General features: G+C 35.8%; 2 protein-coding genes across 4 annotated transcripts in view; one reads left to right on the plus strand and one right to left on the minus strand.

Moving 5' to 3' along the window:
- Positions 1–16,407, plus strand: part of LOC129718993 (uncharacterized) — a 115,653-nt gene that overhangs the window by 93,021 nt on the left and 6,225 nt on the right. For all 3 annotated transcript variants that reach the window (XM_055670291.1, XM_055670290.1, XM_055670294.1), the window contains 2 exons: positions 15,486–15,738; positions 15,840–16,299. In XM_055670291.1, coding sequence (XP_055526266.1) covers positions 15,486–15,738; positions 15,840–16,299 — 713 coding nt within the window. The remainder of the gene's footprint in view (positions 1–15,485; positions 15,739–15,839; positions 16,300–16,407) is intronic.
- The window catches only part of LOC129718995 (protein dj-1beta), an 81,532-nt gene continuing 81,241 nt past the window's right edge, over positions 16,117–16,407 (minus strand). The window contains exon 6 of the mRNA XM_055670297.1: positions 16,117–16,284. The gene's annotated coding sequence lies outside the window, so the exon portion shown is untranslated. The remainder of the gene's footprint in view (positions 16,285–16,407) is intronic.

Raw genomic sequence — 16,407 nt, forward strand, 5'->3', positions numbered from 1 at the left:
GTGCATTATCCCCCACTGTCAGGGCAGCACAAAGGTAGCAACCAGCATATCCGATTTTGAATAGCAAACTGCCCTTCTCAATAAGTAATTGAAGAATAATCATTTTTTCGAAAATCTCAAGCGCTAGACTTCGGAAGCAAATGTTTTCTTATTCACTTCACTTTACTTAAAATGTAGAACGTCCTTAAAAAGGTGATTAATTTGACTTTACAGCAATAATTTGAATTCGATTCATCAATCGGTATGAATAGAAGCTTGTCGTCTCCCAACCGCCCAGTTGCAATATGATGCAAAAAGGAAAAGTGAGCAGAAGGAATAGTTCGACGTTCCAAGCCGCAACAGGACACGGGTTATATCGCTGCGTGTGTGAGAGCATCATCGGCCTTTCTTCGTTGGTTGCAAGAATCAAATGCGAATTATGGAATCTTTCGTTTGAAGAAGATAAGAGAATGTGGTGAAACTTAAAAAAAGCCGGAGCCTATTTCAGAACACCCTCCTGCTATAAAAGAGTGCTTCTGGTCACATCAGTTACATAACCTGTGTAGAAACACACAAAAAGAAACTTCAAGTAATCCAAAGCAAGCTGCTGAAAACAATATTGAATGCCCCATAGGTACGACACACGAATAACCGAACTAGGGTAAGTGCTCCCTTATTCATCTCAGCCCGTATATTCATCTCATTCAACATGTAAACACAATTGAAAACAGGAAAAACGCATATTTTCTTCTTAAACCAATCTGCTAATCCATGGAATGGATTCTTCTTAGTTCACTTTAGATTCCTCATAAAGTATAATCCTTAAAAACTCACTCAAAAGCATTAAATTTGATATTATAATCGGGCATCTGCACTCGAAAACTCACTTAATTCAATCACCTACCTCAGAAAACAAAATCCGCGCATCGTTCTATACGGCTACAACGGGAGTCGTTCAGCAGCCAACCAAAGTTTTTTTCATCACTAGCCGACCACTTTTTATTTTAATCACTAAAAAAATCACTCACTACACTAAGAATACTTTAATCTTTGAAATGTTCACCTCAAATTTCCTAAAACAAGCTTAATTAGCAGAAATATGTGAGATGAATTTCTACAATTTCTAAATTTCAACTGTATGTATGCTCATCTGTTTTCACTGCGTTAAAGAAAATCAAGAGTTGCCAAATCAGTTTCTGTTAATACGAAAAAATCATCCTGAAAATGTTGAATTATTCCGACATAATTGACATAAATCTACAGCACTGTAGTGGTTACCTAGGTTACCTATTTTGCACGTAAACAACTGCAGCGGATATCTAGGTAACTACTACGACGAGCTGCGGCCACGTTCATTCATTATAATGTGATTCATTTATGATTAACAGTGTGATGAATATGGGGGCATCGTGAGATGAATAATTGAGCAGTGATTCAAGTTTTAAGATGGATATGGAAGCGTTGTGAAAAATGGTTTGTTTTACAAAATTAAGGATAAATCTAGCTAATTTTACTAAATATACAATGCTAAACGATTCCATAAGAGTACGTAAGCATATTTAGCTTATTTGTTCAATGATTTCGTGGAGATTTGGTGTTTAATCCGTACATTCTTCGCGAATATCGACTCAATGGAGCAGTTCCCCTACATTGCACTGCAACGTGCCTCCCTCTCCTTCCTGCTAACGTAGAATTAATACTAATTAATATTAATGCATTTGGCGCAGTTAAACAGAAAATGTATCGTGCCATGTCAAATAACCTATTTTAAACTAAAAAAAAAAACAATCGCAATGAAGTTAAAGTTTAAAAACGATTTTTTGTTTTTTGCTTGACGAGTTTTTTTCATTTGCCAACAACTACATTCACTGTATTACGAAGACAACTAATATACACTAAAGCCGCTTTTAACGCGGGGGATACTTCCGGAATCCGCGTAAAAAAAACGCGTAAATTCCGGAATCCGCGTAAAAGAAAACCGCGTAAATTCCGGAATCCGCGTAAAAAAAATCGCGTAAATTCCGGAATCCGCGTAAAAAAAAATCATCGTTAGTTTTGCATTCCGAGTGAAGGGGAACCGAAATCCGGGCAAAAAAAAACCGCGTAAGTTCCGGAATCCGCGTAAAAAAACGCATAAATTCCGGAATCCGCGTGAAAAAAAAACCGCGTAAACTCCGGAATCCGCGTAAAAAACGCGTAAATTCCGGAATCCGCGTAAAAAAAAACCCGCGTAAAAAAACCCGCTTAAAAAATCGCGTAAAAAGCTACCTTAGTGTTCGTACATTATTGGCTAGGTCGAACATAAAAAATATCATCTAACAATGTCGAAATGTTAACAAAGATTTTGAATAAATCTAAGTAAATGGACAAAAAATTCACAAGCATTCACCGGCTCTTACTCTTTTATAAACTTGTATGTTGACTAATTTACTCTTTCGATATAATGCCGGTCACGATTATTTAGTATTCACTAAACCGAAGATAAAATGAAATAAAAAAAAACCTATAACCTATAAATTTCAACCGTTGCAAAAATGTTCAATTTTTGTTGAGTAATTTATGGTTTTTATGGTAACCATACCCTATCAGTCAAAAATATCAGGATTATAACATACCCGATCAGTCAAAAATATCAGCATTATAACAAGTCTTGATGTATTGTTACGCACTTTTTGCATCAACTTGTGTTCTAAACTTGGTCTCGTTAATAGTTAAAATATCAAAATTTCTATCAAAATTACTCACTGATTATTACAAATCATAACAAGTTTTGTAAGGTTTTTGGCAGAAAAAAATCAGAATTAGTTAGAATGTACGCTGTTTTGTCAATTGAATAACAAATTCTGTTATAAATATGCTTTAGAAAAATACACTTTTGAACATTCAAGTGTATGCTAACAGAATTTGTTATAATTCTGTACTTTTTATCATTCTGGCATATCAAGAATATTGCAGGCTTTGTTATTTCTATCAAGTTCAGATATATTTATGATATCCGTTTGTTATAATCGTTTGATCGGGTATCTTGGTATTTTGTTACGAACTTTTTGTATCAACTTGTGTTCAAAACTCCTATCAAAATTATTGATTGATTATTACAAATTATAACATGTTTTAAAAGGTTTTAAGCAGAAAAAGATCAGAATTAATTAGAATGTACAATATTTTGTTAATTGAACAACAAATTTTGTTATTAATATGCTTTAAAAAAACAAACTTCTGAACATTCACATGTGTGATAAAAGAATTTGATAGAATTCTGTACTTTTTATCATTCTGGCATATCAAGAATATTACAGACTTTGTTATTTCTATCAAATTCAGATATATTTGTGTTACCCGTTCGTTATAGTCGTTTGATCGGGTATTCATGAGATAGACTTTTAGTTGCCATCAGTAGCAGCATTCCAGTTTTTCCTTGATTGCATGCGGATAGAAGTCATGTACCGCTGCAATGATAAACGGCGAGGAACCAGCGGCGCTCTGCTCCACATATTTACAGATTTTTTGCAGATTTTTTCCTCCAGATTTTTTACGAAGTTATTTTTACGCGGATTTTCGAACGCGGTTTTACGCAGATTTTTAAATTATCGCGGCTTTTTTTTTTGAAGTGATACGGCGTAAATTTAAAAAAAATTACACGGATTTTCGAATCAACGCGGGTTGGGAACTAAATCCGAAATAATCGTCAAAGAGGACAATGAATACTTGTTGTGGAGCGTCTCGAGTTTTTTTCGAAAGCCTTTCCTGATGGTTCACTTTACGCGGATCTTTGAATTGACGTGTTTTTTGTTACGCAGATTTTCAAGTTACCGCGGTTTTTTACGGTATGTTTCCCTCGTGTAAGAAAAACCTGACTGTTCGGTATTGTTGCTTTTACCAGCATGTTTTTTTTCAAAACATCAGTTTTTATTACGCTTTAACAGCAGGTTTAGAAATTGTTCATCAAAAAGAGTTATTTTCTTCACCATCTAGACAACAGAATAGTGTAAGTTCATGGAAGCAAACATAAATTGACTTATTGGGACGGGGAGAATATCACAGGGAATGGTTGCTATCAATTCATGTCCTCTGTGCTAGGAATGCTCGTAAATTTGCTTGGCCCTAAGGAACTTACCCTGGCGTAACCCCGACACTTTACCTTCATATTATGATAGGTGCCGGCTACTAGGATTAGATACTCTTGAACGTCGAAGGAAGTTACAGCACTCATTGTTTATCGCTAAGCTCTTAAATGGCGAAATTGATGCTCCTGGACTACTCCAAATGTTGAACTTTCGTATCCCAAACAGATCTCTTCGAAACACGACGTTATTGCAACCAATTTATCACCGTACCTTGTTTGGAAATAATGAACCTTTCACAGCGTGTGTTCGTAGCTTTACTGGTGTTGAAGAGCACTTTGAATTTGACGAACCAACCCGATATTTTGTAAATAGACTTAGAAATGTGATTAGCTAGTTTATTTATTCATTAAGACTATTTATTTTCAGATGGATTATTCAAATACAAATACAAATACAAATTTGTCGTTGAAACTTTTTATCAATTTGTACAGTTTGGCGTTGAAATAATATTGATAACTAGCATATTACAAAATTGTCCAATAGTTTATCCAACCAACAACATTATCATTAACATTATTATTGATTACTTTGATCATTTACATTATTATTGATTATTATTATTGACTTTATTGATATCCATCATGTGGTTATGCCGTTTTTTTGTATGGACCCCACTGCGGCCAGTAGTTTTTTAATCTTTTGTGGCATTGTCCGGACGTTTCTGCTGTTCGTACCTTTTTGCAGTGCTTCTTATTAAGAAGTAATCTGCTCCGTGTTATGGTGCTTCTGAGCAATTCTACAAAAAATGGGCAACCAATTTTATCGACCATTTTTTATTTAGCTGAAACTTTGCATAGATGTTTCTATGAGCAAAAGATGCCATTTTGTGCTATCGGTTTAATTTTTTAAAACACGACTCATCTTATAAAATATATAATTTTTTCAGAGTGTATATTATTAAAAAAATATTACCTACAACTTTGCCGTAGACGTCACACCGATCAAACAAACCGTTTTGGTTCTACAAATATTTGTAATCATCAATACCTTCGCAAAATAGGATTTTTGAATAGCTTCTCAAAAATGAGTCGTGTTCCAAAAAATTTAACCAATATCCCAAAATGGTATCTTTTGCCTATCGAAACGTCTATGCAAAGTTTAACTTTCATGGAGACCAATAAGGTTAGATGGAAATAGATTAAATAAATAAATAAATAAATGTCCTTTTACCAACGAATGGCTTAATTCTACTAAGATATGAATCTATCATCGCCCGCTTGTTAAAGCGGACTTTCTAACAATGCGGCTACGAAGATTTACGGTCACACTGTTATTATCATTTGAAATCTGACGTAACATTTGCCAATTTAAATTCTAATTTTACAGCAGGCATTTCAGTATTGAAAACAAAGACGTAGTCCCACGTCACAAAAGATAAAGAAAATTGAAATTTAGTGCAAAAAAGCTACATTCTTTTGGTGAAGGATGAGATGGACGGACGATCCGGTAATAATAGCAGCGTAGCGGTTTCTGGCAGTAGCAATAGCGAATTGCGGTAGTACCAGCAGCGGGTTGCGCCAGTATCAGCTGGCTCTTCGAATTTGCTTTCGGCTTTAACAAATCACTTGCCCGGTTGGTCACATGTTTTAGCAGCAGCGCGGTAGCAATGATGTCTTCAATGAGACAAAGACTTATCGAGTAAGTGAATGTAAAACAACCATCGCCTCTCACACTAAAGACAGGATGGTTATTCGACACTCGCGCATCAAAGAGATGCACACTGTCATTCGTTTGGCGATGATATTTTGACCTGTTTCTGACTACTTCGTTCTATTTATGTTGAGAAACCTTACAATAAAATGAAGACGATTATCGCATTGAAAAATGGTTCTACCGTGACCATTTTGAAGCTTGCTCTCAACAATACATTTGTTGGCAGTGTGCGTAGTTCTCATCAGTTATTTGTATTTGTATTAGTATTAGTATTTGTATTTATTTACTCATATCATCTGACCTATTTGGTACGAAACGCTCAAATGTGCGTAAAAAAACCCCACCATCTTATGCGGTCATGTCTTGGATACAACCTCTTACTATTTTATTTTTCTTGGGTATGATTTTTGTTGTAAGTGTAGAATAAATACTTATAATCAGAACTTATCTGGTTTCAGAAGTGTGCATAGAACGATCCGGTAATCTTTTATTATTTATGAATTATGATACAGATATATTTTTCTGAATTTCATACTACACAGTAGATAACAGTACAACCAATTATTGAATAGATTTATTTCCTAGCCGGTCATAGTTAAAACACAAATGCTTCTACCGCGGCAATATCGATCCAAACAATGGTAACATCATCTGTAAAACCAATAGACATTATATTTATTTATAATTTATTCGTTTTTTATCATCAGACCAATATCGGTCCCCATGAATGTTGGATGAGGAAAAGCTCACTTGAGGTGGTCTCGAGGATCTTCCTCAAATGTGCGTAGAAACCTCACCATCTTTTAATCTAAAACATACTTTACAAACTAGCACATTACAATACATATAATGATCACAGCAAATTATTGGAAACTAATCTACGGCGATACATTACTGAAGATTCGTCGAAGTTAAACATTTCACTAAAATCAATGAATTGGCGAATCATAGACGAGATGGGGAAGCTTGCCGCGTACTCTGTTGGCTACTTGCGGCATAGCTCTGGGTCGTAACGTTCTTGATGGCGCATAGAATCCGATTTCTGCTAGAAGGTCCGGAGCATCGAGTTCTGCAGTTATCAGTTTACTCACAAATACAGCTTGTGATACTTGGTGGCGTTGATCTAGGGTTTTTATGCCCAAAAGGCGGCAGCGGTCTTCGTATGGAGGTAAATTCCGTGGGTCATTCCAGGCAAGATTTCGCAATGCATACCGAACGAATTTCTGTTGGACACTCTCTACTCTATTTATCCAAACTGGTTGATAAGGCCACCATACAATGTTGGCGAATTCTAACGTCGAACGAACAAGTGCACAGTATAGCGCTTTAAAGCAGAGCGGGTCAACGAATTCTCGGGTGATTTTGAAAATAAACCCCAGTTGACGATTTGCTTTATCGATAGTAGCTGAGATGTGAGGTTTGAACGGCAATTTTTCATCCAGTATTACACCCAAGTCTTTCACTTGTTCAACTCTTTAAAGTTTTGTACCAGAAATCTCGTAATCATAGGACAACATATTTCGTGTGCGATGATAGCTGATAATAAAGCATTTCTCAATGCTCAACAATAAGCAGTTTCGAGAGCATCAGTCACTGAACAAGTTTAATAGGTTTTGCAACTCCTTGCAGTCCTCGAGGCACCTGACGACTAGGAAAATTTTTAAATCATCAGCAAAAAACATTTTTCCTCCTGAGTTGAGTAACAGTGCAGCATCATAATTAAAGATGGAAAATAATAGTGGCCCAAGATTACTGCCTTGCGGAACTCCTGAATAAATTGAAAAAGAGGCAGATTGACAGTTTCCAATTCGTACAAACAATTCCCTACGCACAAGATACGATTCTATCCATTTACAAAAGCGCGCAGTGCAGCCAAGTTTCTCTAATTTGGACACGAGAATGGAATGATTGACCGAATCAAAGGCAGCTTTTAAATCGGTATACTCTGTATCAGCTTGAGCTTTAGAGCCAATATTCTTAATACAGAGTGAAACGAATTTTGTGAGATTTGTTTCCACCGTACGACCTCTAAAAATCCATGTTGTTCTTTGCATATATAGTTGCGACACGCAGCAAAAAATGTGTTGTTGATGATAGTTTCAAACACCTTAGATTCTGCGCGTAAGGAGGTAATTCTTCTGTAGTTCACTACGTTACATTTATCTCCTTTTTTAAAAACTGGAAACATACATGATTTCTTCCAAGCGACGGGAAAGCATTGTTGATGTAGCGAAGCATTAAATAGCCGAGTTAGCGGTGCTGCTAAGAAATCGGAACATTGTTTCATTAGAGCTGCAGGGAATACTCCCGGTCCAGGCGAAAATGATGATTTAATACACTTAATGGCTGATATCACGGACTGTTCGCTCACATTGAAAATATCCATGTCTAACACTGCTAGCGGCACATTACTCAGGGCTTGCTCGTTTTGTTGAGAAGTGAATGTGTTGCTACTGAACACGCTAGCAAAGTGTCTTGCAAATATGTTGCACTTATCTTTAGACGTGACGGCGGACACATCATTGAGGAATACAGTCAAAGGTAAACCATTCTCTTTCCGCTTAGAGTTTACCAATTTCCAAAAATGTTTAGGTTTTTTGCTCAAGCTTTGCTGAGCGCGAAGAATGTGGCGAGTGTACAGCAGCTTTTTGTAATGACGATATTTGTTACTGGCAGTAGCAAAACGGCGTCTAGAATTTGATTCACGTTGTCGGGTATAAACTCGAAGAGCTTTAGCTCGAATGCTTTTCAGTCGTCGAAGCTTCGTTAGACCAAGGTGGTTTCTCAGAAGCTTGGCGTAGGGGTACAGCAATCATAAGACAGTCATACTGCTTCTGATCGTAATAATCAACTGCATCATTCACATCAGTGAAGGGTTCGAGGACGCTCCAGTCAATTTGCGATACAAGATAGCGCAATTGGTCAATGTTTGTTTTATTATAGTCAAGTGGATTTGAGTCAGGAATATCTTCGAATTCTACTGGTTGACGAGCAGCTCATTCTATGCTTAGAGCCGGGTGAAAAACATCAGGCGGAACCATCGCTTCAAGAGCTTCATGAACCTTGCATTGTGAAGCGCAATCTACACTCACGATTACGAGGTCCAAACAGCGAGATTGATGGTTGCAAATACCATTTATCTGTCGGAGTCCCAAGAAAGTGATCCCGTCGAGCAACATGCGGCTAGAAGGCGTAAACGTAGAGTTGAGTGGATCAGCGTATATGAGCCCATGCGAAGTGCTTAGCCACAATAGACCCGGCTGGTTAGAGAATGTTCTCTGCACTACACTTTCCAAGGCAATGATAAACAGTAGGTTCTTGAACCTTTCACCATGCTTCAAACTGTACAATGTCACGAACGTTTTTAAGTTATTATCAAACTGTACAATGTCACGAACGTTTTTAAGTTATTACTTTTCAATCAATTATAGTTTAGTAAAATTTTGCAAGTCGAGTTGAAACCTGCGTTTTGAACTGGAAATGCACCCAATTATTCCCAATAGTTTAAGAGGTTTCTGTAGCGATAAAGAGTCAATTTTTAATAAATTCGTGTGTTATACCATAATGTCAACGTAAAAACGTTAAAATATTTATTTTTCTCATACCCTCGTCCTAATAATTTCTGCTAAGTTCAAACACTTAGCTTTACTTACAAAATGTATTACCAATCACAAACTTGCTTGCTAATACAAGTATTTTAAGATAAATTGAACATGAATGTATTATTTTAACTTGCTAGAATGCTACTTGATGGCAATATCGAAATCTAATTTGAGAAATAAGAAAACCACGTGGTTCCCTTTTACAAACCACCCTTCTGCTCCATATGCGGTCGTTTGGAGTCTTTCGTCGTTTTGACAAAGAACAACTTTACGTAGGGGTATTGCTAACTAAAACGTAAAAAATCTGCAAATTGGGTATCATCGCTGTCGCAATATACTACGTCATATGGTTTTACTTTTACTTTCTTTCCGCAAATGTATAACAGCGCATAGGATGAATTCAATTATCACTTTAGGTGCTAAACGAGTTTGTTGTTGCATCACACAATAATTACATACAACACTTCCCTAGAGTGCAGACTGGTAGTAAATCAAACGTTATTAGGAGAACAGCAGATACGACGAAAAGGTTGGGTAAAATGGGCCGTTGGTTTTTCCATATGAAACTACAGGTATTTGAACCAGTTATTCGTGCTCGTCATATGTCAACGAAATTCGGATAATTTCGTAACGTAATATGGATCAGGAAAACAAACGCATATGCAAGAAATAATCCAAATAAGTTTACCCTCATCAGTATTACACACAGAAGTTGTGCTCCGCAGGTCAAATTAAGGATTATACTGCTTTTGAATTTCTGAAAACCGTAGTTTTTATGACAATAAAATACTTAGTCATTTTATAAATATGTGGATTTGTGTGTTAGAGGTAGACGGTAACAATAATTGGGTTTTCGGCTTGGCATTTCGAACATATATATTGTGAGCTGAAACTCACTATTAATTAAAAAAAACACAGTTTCCCCTGACGAAACACAGTTTCTCCTGACGAAGGTACTAACAAGTGCTGTAACGTTGGGACGAATATAAACCATTTCGTTCTAAATTGGAGATTTATGAATGCTAAGCCGGAACCCAACTTTTATGTGGCTAAAAATAGTTGAGCAAAATTTGTTTTTTAAGAGATTTGATGCGAAATCACCAGATTGCATTCGTCAGGATAACCCGTTCCAGGCGGAGAGAAATCAGTTTTTGCCTCGAAAAATTAACTTTAAACTCTTATTACTTATCAATTATATGCACAATCGACACAAACTGTATTGCATATTAAAGATCAATCTGTTCTTTAACCAAACTGAATAGTTTCATCGTGCAAATTTTCTAGCATAACTGTTATGAGCAAAATCATTTCAAATCGCCTGGAAATACGCGAAAATTTTATCGACCATTTTTGATTTGAATGAAACTTTGCACACGTATTTGGCTTAGCAAACTGAGCATTTTTCACAGGTGGAGAGATTTTTTACACCCATGGGTTACATTCTAAAAGGGCGTATGCCTTTTGGCATAAGTTTTATTCGAAGCATTGTAGCCCAGAAACCGTTGGTTGTATAAAAAAACTGTCTGAGAATGAGTTGCAGGGAATCAAAAATGCATCATAAAAAAAATATACACTGTACAAAAAAAATTTTGTTTTGACCAAAAAAAATTCAAAATAAATATTAAATTTCAATTTAAAAAAAAAGAGTTGCCATTTTTTTTTTTAAAGAAACTTGACGTTAATACGCAATTTTTAAAAAAAGTCCAGGATGGAGAAATGAGAAATAATTTTTTTATGGCAGCTTAATTTTTTTATGAAAATTCCAATTCCAACATTTTTCAAAATATTTGCATTCTGATGATTTTAAAAGATGCAGAGAGTCATTTTAAATCAAAAAGCTCTTGGGTGTTAACATTCTAAAGGCATTGGTTTTCGAGTTATTTCTAATTTAAGCTCGAACAATTATTAAAATTTAGGAAAATACACGTTTTTCTTAATTTGTCCATGGTTCTCCAGCAAAAACCATACGTTCATTGGAATGCTTGATCAAAAATATACAATTCATTCTTTGACAACAAAACGATTGGGCGAACGGTTCTCAAGAAAAGAGTTAAATGTTCTAAGTGATATAAATATATATAAGAATCAAATATTTATTTTCGAGTTTTATTATCTTAGGAACATATTTTTTTATGACATAGATACTTTACAGAACTAGTTTCACCTTATATTTTATATACATCATAAGTAAATGATTCGTCATCTTTTGAAAACAGCTTCGTTTGTATCTTATTTTCTGAAATCGGAACAAACGAGTGATACTTTTGTGTGCCAGCTATTATTTTAGATTTTTTGAAAATATTGCGCCATTCTGTTACTCCTTGTTCATATTCTTCATATGATACCCAACTAAATGGCATTTTTGATGAATTTTCATTACTTTTCTGATTAGCCCAATCATACAATTCTTTTGCGTTTGTAATGGGATGTTCATGTTCTTTAGCTAAACTTGTATTTCTTGCCATTCGTTTTAATGTGCCACCAACTGCATCGCATGGGCCTTTACCATGAGAAGTCGCAAAAAAATGCCACTCTGCATCGACGTTATATCTTGTTTTGAACTTGCAAAGACTTGCAAAGTTTTTTTCTATTTTTGTATTGTGAGGCAGCTCCATCAGACATAAATATCGCTTTTTTCAACTGTATTTTTGTTTTAATAAAACTCATTAATTTGGCAAGGAACACCTGAACCGCAACAGTAACAGTATGGAGTACTTCCGATATTATGATGAAGCTGATATTCTTAAGTGTTCCAGTTTCTGAATAGTAAACAACGAAGGGATGAATGGTGGCTTGACTATTATTCCAATAACTACTCTGAGAAATCACACACTATAACAACTTCACCATATTTCAAATTATTTTTTGCTTCTCTCATGTAAGTCAACTGTTGAGTTTTTATGTAATCGTGGGTAATCAACTTTTCCAACTTTTCACAAAAATAAGATACAAATTCATCAACTGGTTTCACAAGTGTCTCTATATTACATCGATCTGTTGCAATCCACTGTTCGAAAGGTATTTCACTCACACAACGTTCCTCAAGTTCTTTGAAAAAACTGTTTTCAAAATCTAAACGGCTTGGGCAATGTTCACATTCGCGGAGATAACAATATTTGGATCGTGTAGTTGAGCTACATAATAGTTGTACAAAGTAAAATTTAGAATCAGCATTCGGGCGCAGTAAATTTTTCTTTTAACTGCAAAATCATCTCGTCGGAGTCTCTCGCTTTACGTTTCAATAAATCCAGGTCATCTTCAGCATCAAAATCGAAAATGTTTTTTCTTATACCGTCAGTAATGTTCAGATACTTTTTTTTAGGATATTTTTCCTGATTGAGCTTTGCCAGTGATATCGGTGAAACGTTGATTCCAGCTCTTGTTGAATAACTCAATTTTCTGTGCTCTGGAGTATTCATTTTGAATGCTTTCTTGAGAATATGAAGATACGATTGTTGTAGTAGATGGTACCTCCGCCAATTCGTGTTCAGATGCAGATGGTTGCAACTCCGTCGTTAGAATGTTTCTTCCACATCCTGATGTTGATGGTTCCATGAATGAATTGTGTGGATGCTCTTCGAGATCAAATTCATCTTTCACTTTGATACAATATAATCTACACGAATCACAAATTGATAAAGACGTATTAAAATGAGCTTGACTGTTCAATATTTTTAATTTTGCAATAACGTTTTCGTTTAATTTGCGTAAGCTTGATGAGCATCGATGATCAGGAAAGGGTTTACAGCACTTGGGCTAGGTGTATTCTATTTTCACTTTATTCATCTTCACAAAATGCAAACTGTTACTAACACTTCTGGAGAAGTGCAATCGTATTTATATACGGAAACAGATATTATAGGTTACCCAGGAGGTAAGTAGCTTACTTTACAAACAGTTGTTATTAGTAAACAAGTAGGTAGTGTTGCACGACAAACATACGTGTAGGTAAGCTAAGGTACAGCGCCTGAGTTATTTATCCAATCGTTTTGTTGTCAAAAAATGAACTGTATATTTTTGATCAAGCTTTCCAATGAACGTATAGTTTTTGCTGGAGAACCACGGACAAATTAAGAAAATCGTGAATTTTCATATATATTAATAATTTTTCGAACTCTAATTTAAAATAACTCGAAAACCGATGCCTTTCGAATGTTAACTACCAAGAGCATTTTGATTCAAAACAACTCTCTGCATCTTTTAAAATCATCAGAATACAAGAATTCTGAAAAATGTTTGAATTAGAATTTTTATAAAAAAATTAATCTACCATAAAAAAATTATTTCTCATTTCTCCATCCTGGACTTTTTTTTTAAGTTGCGTATTAACGTCAAGTTTCTTTAAAAAAAAAATAAAAAAGAAAATCAACTCTTTTTTTTTAAACTGAAATTTAATATTTATTTTGAATTTTTTTTTGGTTAAAAAAATTTTTTTTTGTACAGTGTATATTTTTTTTATGATGCATTTTTAATTCCCTGCAACTCATTCTCAGACAGTTTTTCTATACAACCAACGGTTTCTGGGCTACAATGCTTCGAATAAAACCTATGCCAAAAGGCATACGCCCTTTTAGAATGTAACTCATGGGTGTAAAAAATCGCTCCATCTGTGGAAAATGCTCAGTTTGCTGAGCCAAATACGTGTGCAAAGTTTTATTCAAATCAAAAATGGTCGATATTCGACCATCGGTGATTTGGCGCGATCTTGCTCTTATACCTAAATCAAAGTTTGAATGTCAGGTTTTTCGTCGTACCAACTACAGCGCAAACAGTGCCATCATTGGTATTCAACGAGCCTTCAACCGGGTGTCATCTGCTTTCGACTTTCACTTATCGCATCAAGTTCTACGTACAAAATTTATATCTCTGTTTCGTAATGTTTTATATATTAATAACCATTAGGACTAGTCTTAAAATGTCTGTTGGTAGAGCTAATAAATAAATAAATCACAGATTAAGTCAGGTGATGCCATATGGCATCACCCGCTGGAAATGGGTTAACTGCGTTGTTCCGTGTACCTCAAGGAGGAATATGTGGGTCAATATAATATATTATTTCTACCTGTTATTTCCGTGGTTTATCGCAAGAATGCTACAAATCTTTGTTTCGTAATAATGCAAGAGCTATATTTTTTAAACCAACTACTAATCTTGTTATTGAGGTTAACTGTGTAGAGCACATAGAGGGTGTATAATTAAGGTGTAATATGTAAAATATTTTTATTACTTTATCAACAGTAATTTTAGATTTTGTATCAACACTTTATTGTTAAGTTACAAACAAATATTCAGTTTTGCAATGTTATATAAAGTTTCTATCTAGACATGTTGCTGTGCAGTAGAGATGGTCGGGTTTGATGTTTTTCAAACCCGTACCCGACCCGAACCCGAATTTTTTTTCGGTCAAAACCCGAACCCGACCCGTACCCGAAACTTTTTTATTCGTTCAAACCCGAACCCGACCCGAACCCGAAAATTTTATTTCATTGAAACCCGAACCCGACCCGAACCCGAAATTGTGAAACCCGAACCCGAGATTTCATAGATTTTATAATCAGGTTTCGGGTTTTAATACCCAAACCCGACCTGAACCCGACATTTTCAAACCCGAACCCGACCCGAACCCGAAAATATTTTTTTCACAAAACCCGAACCCGACCCGTACCCGACAATTTCAAACCCGAACCCGTCGGGTACGGGTCGGGTTCGGGTTTCGGGTTTGAAAACCCGAAACCCGACCATCTCTACTGTGCAGCCAGTAAAAAGTTAAATCGAATAATTCAGAATAAACTTCTAAAAATGAAGGAGCGATTCTCAGTTATGACGGTTAGCTCGCTTTATAGTCAGTGAGATAGTCTTGGTCATATGAGCAGCATGTTAACCATATTATTCTGTTTTGTTTTTACTTGGCTAATAAGTTCTAAATTTTCTGCAAAAACGTTTACTTAACTTCGGAAGCAATTCAAACCCCTTATTATAATGTTCAAATGTCACTATTTGAGACAAAACACAAATTTTCGAGTAAATATTAGTACATGAATAAATAAATTCAAACACTTACCATTACCTTTTCCATAGTGAAATATTTTTATTATTCATACAAGTATAACTCTTTTCTCTCCAGGAGTGAAAAACCTATACTGGAGTTTTATTACGATGAGATCGCAAAAATTAACAACGGGACAACTATTTCGCCAGCCCCAACACCTAAAACCGCTAATGCAACCACTCCTGTTAAACATCGGTATGCGCCGGATAAAGTGTACGAAAAATTTGGGAACCTAGAAAATGCCACTGCGCGTGCGATTATTCATGGGTTTGGCTCGAGCTGTACCCATGTGTGGGTGTATGAGATGAGGACAGCTTTGATGGCCGTGGTATGTTAAAGCTTTGTGCACAATAAAAAATAAATTTCATTTTGTGCAGTTTATTTCTAGACTATTTATTTTCACACCAAACTATTTATTGATTCTTATAGGAAGATTGCATTGTTATATGTATGGATTGGGAAAATGGTGCAACACTACCAAATTACGTCCGAGCTGCAGCAAACACACGTCTTGTTGGCAGGCAACTCGCTTATGTGTTGAAAGGACTCGAAACGCACAACAAACTGAACATGTCTCGAGTGCATTTAATTGGTTTTAGCTTGGGTTCGCATGTTGCCGGATTTGCCGGTGCTGAACTAAACGGTTTACATCGAATCACAGGACTTGATCCAGCTGGACCGCTGTTTGAATCCCAGCACCCGCATGCTCGACTAGATGACAGTGATGCTGGATTTGTCGACGTAATCCATTCGAACGGGGAAAATTTGATACTGGGTGGTTTGGGTTCCTGGCAACCGATGGGTGCAGTCGATTTTTATCCTAATGGAGGAAGAGTTCAACATGGTTGTTCGAACCTATTCGTTGGAGCTGTAACTGATATTATTTGGGGTGAGTAAATTTGAACTCCTTCATTTTAACGTAGGAATACGTCTTTGTTTTTTATACAAGCGTGCATTATGTAACAGTGAAAATAAAACGGGTCAGATGTTATGTTAG

Source organism: Wyeomyia smithii, chromosome 1 (genome assembly GCF_029784165.1).
Source record: "Wyeomyia smithii strain HCP4-BCI-WySm-NY-G18 chromosome 1, ASM2978416v1, whole genome shotgun sequence".
Taxonomy (NCBI): domain Eukaryota; kingdom Metazoa; phylum Arthropoda; class Insecta; order Diptera; family Culicidae; genus Wyeomyia; species Wyeomyia smithii.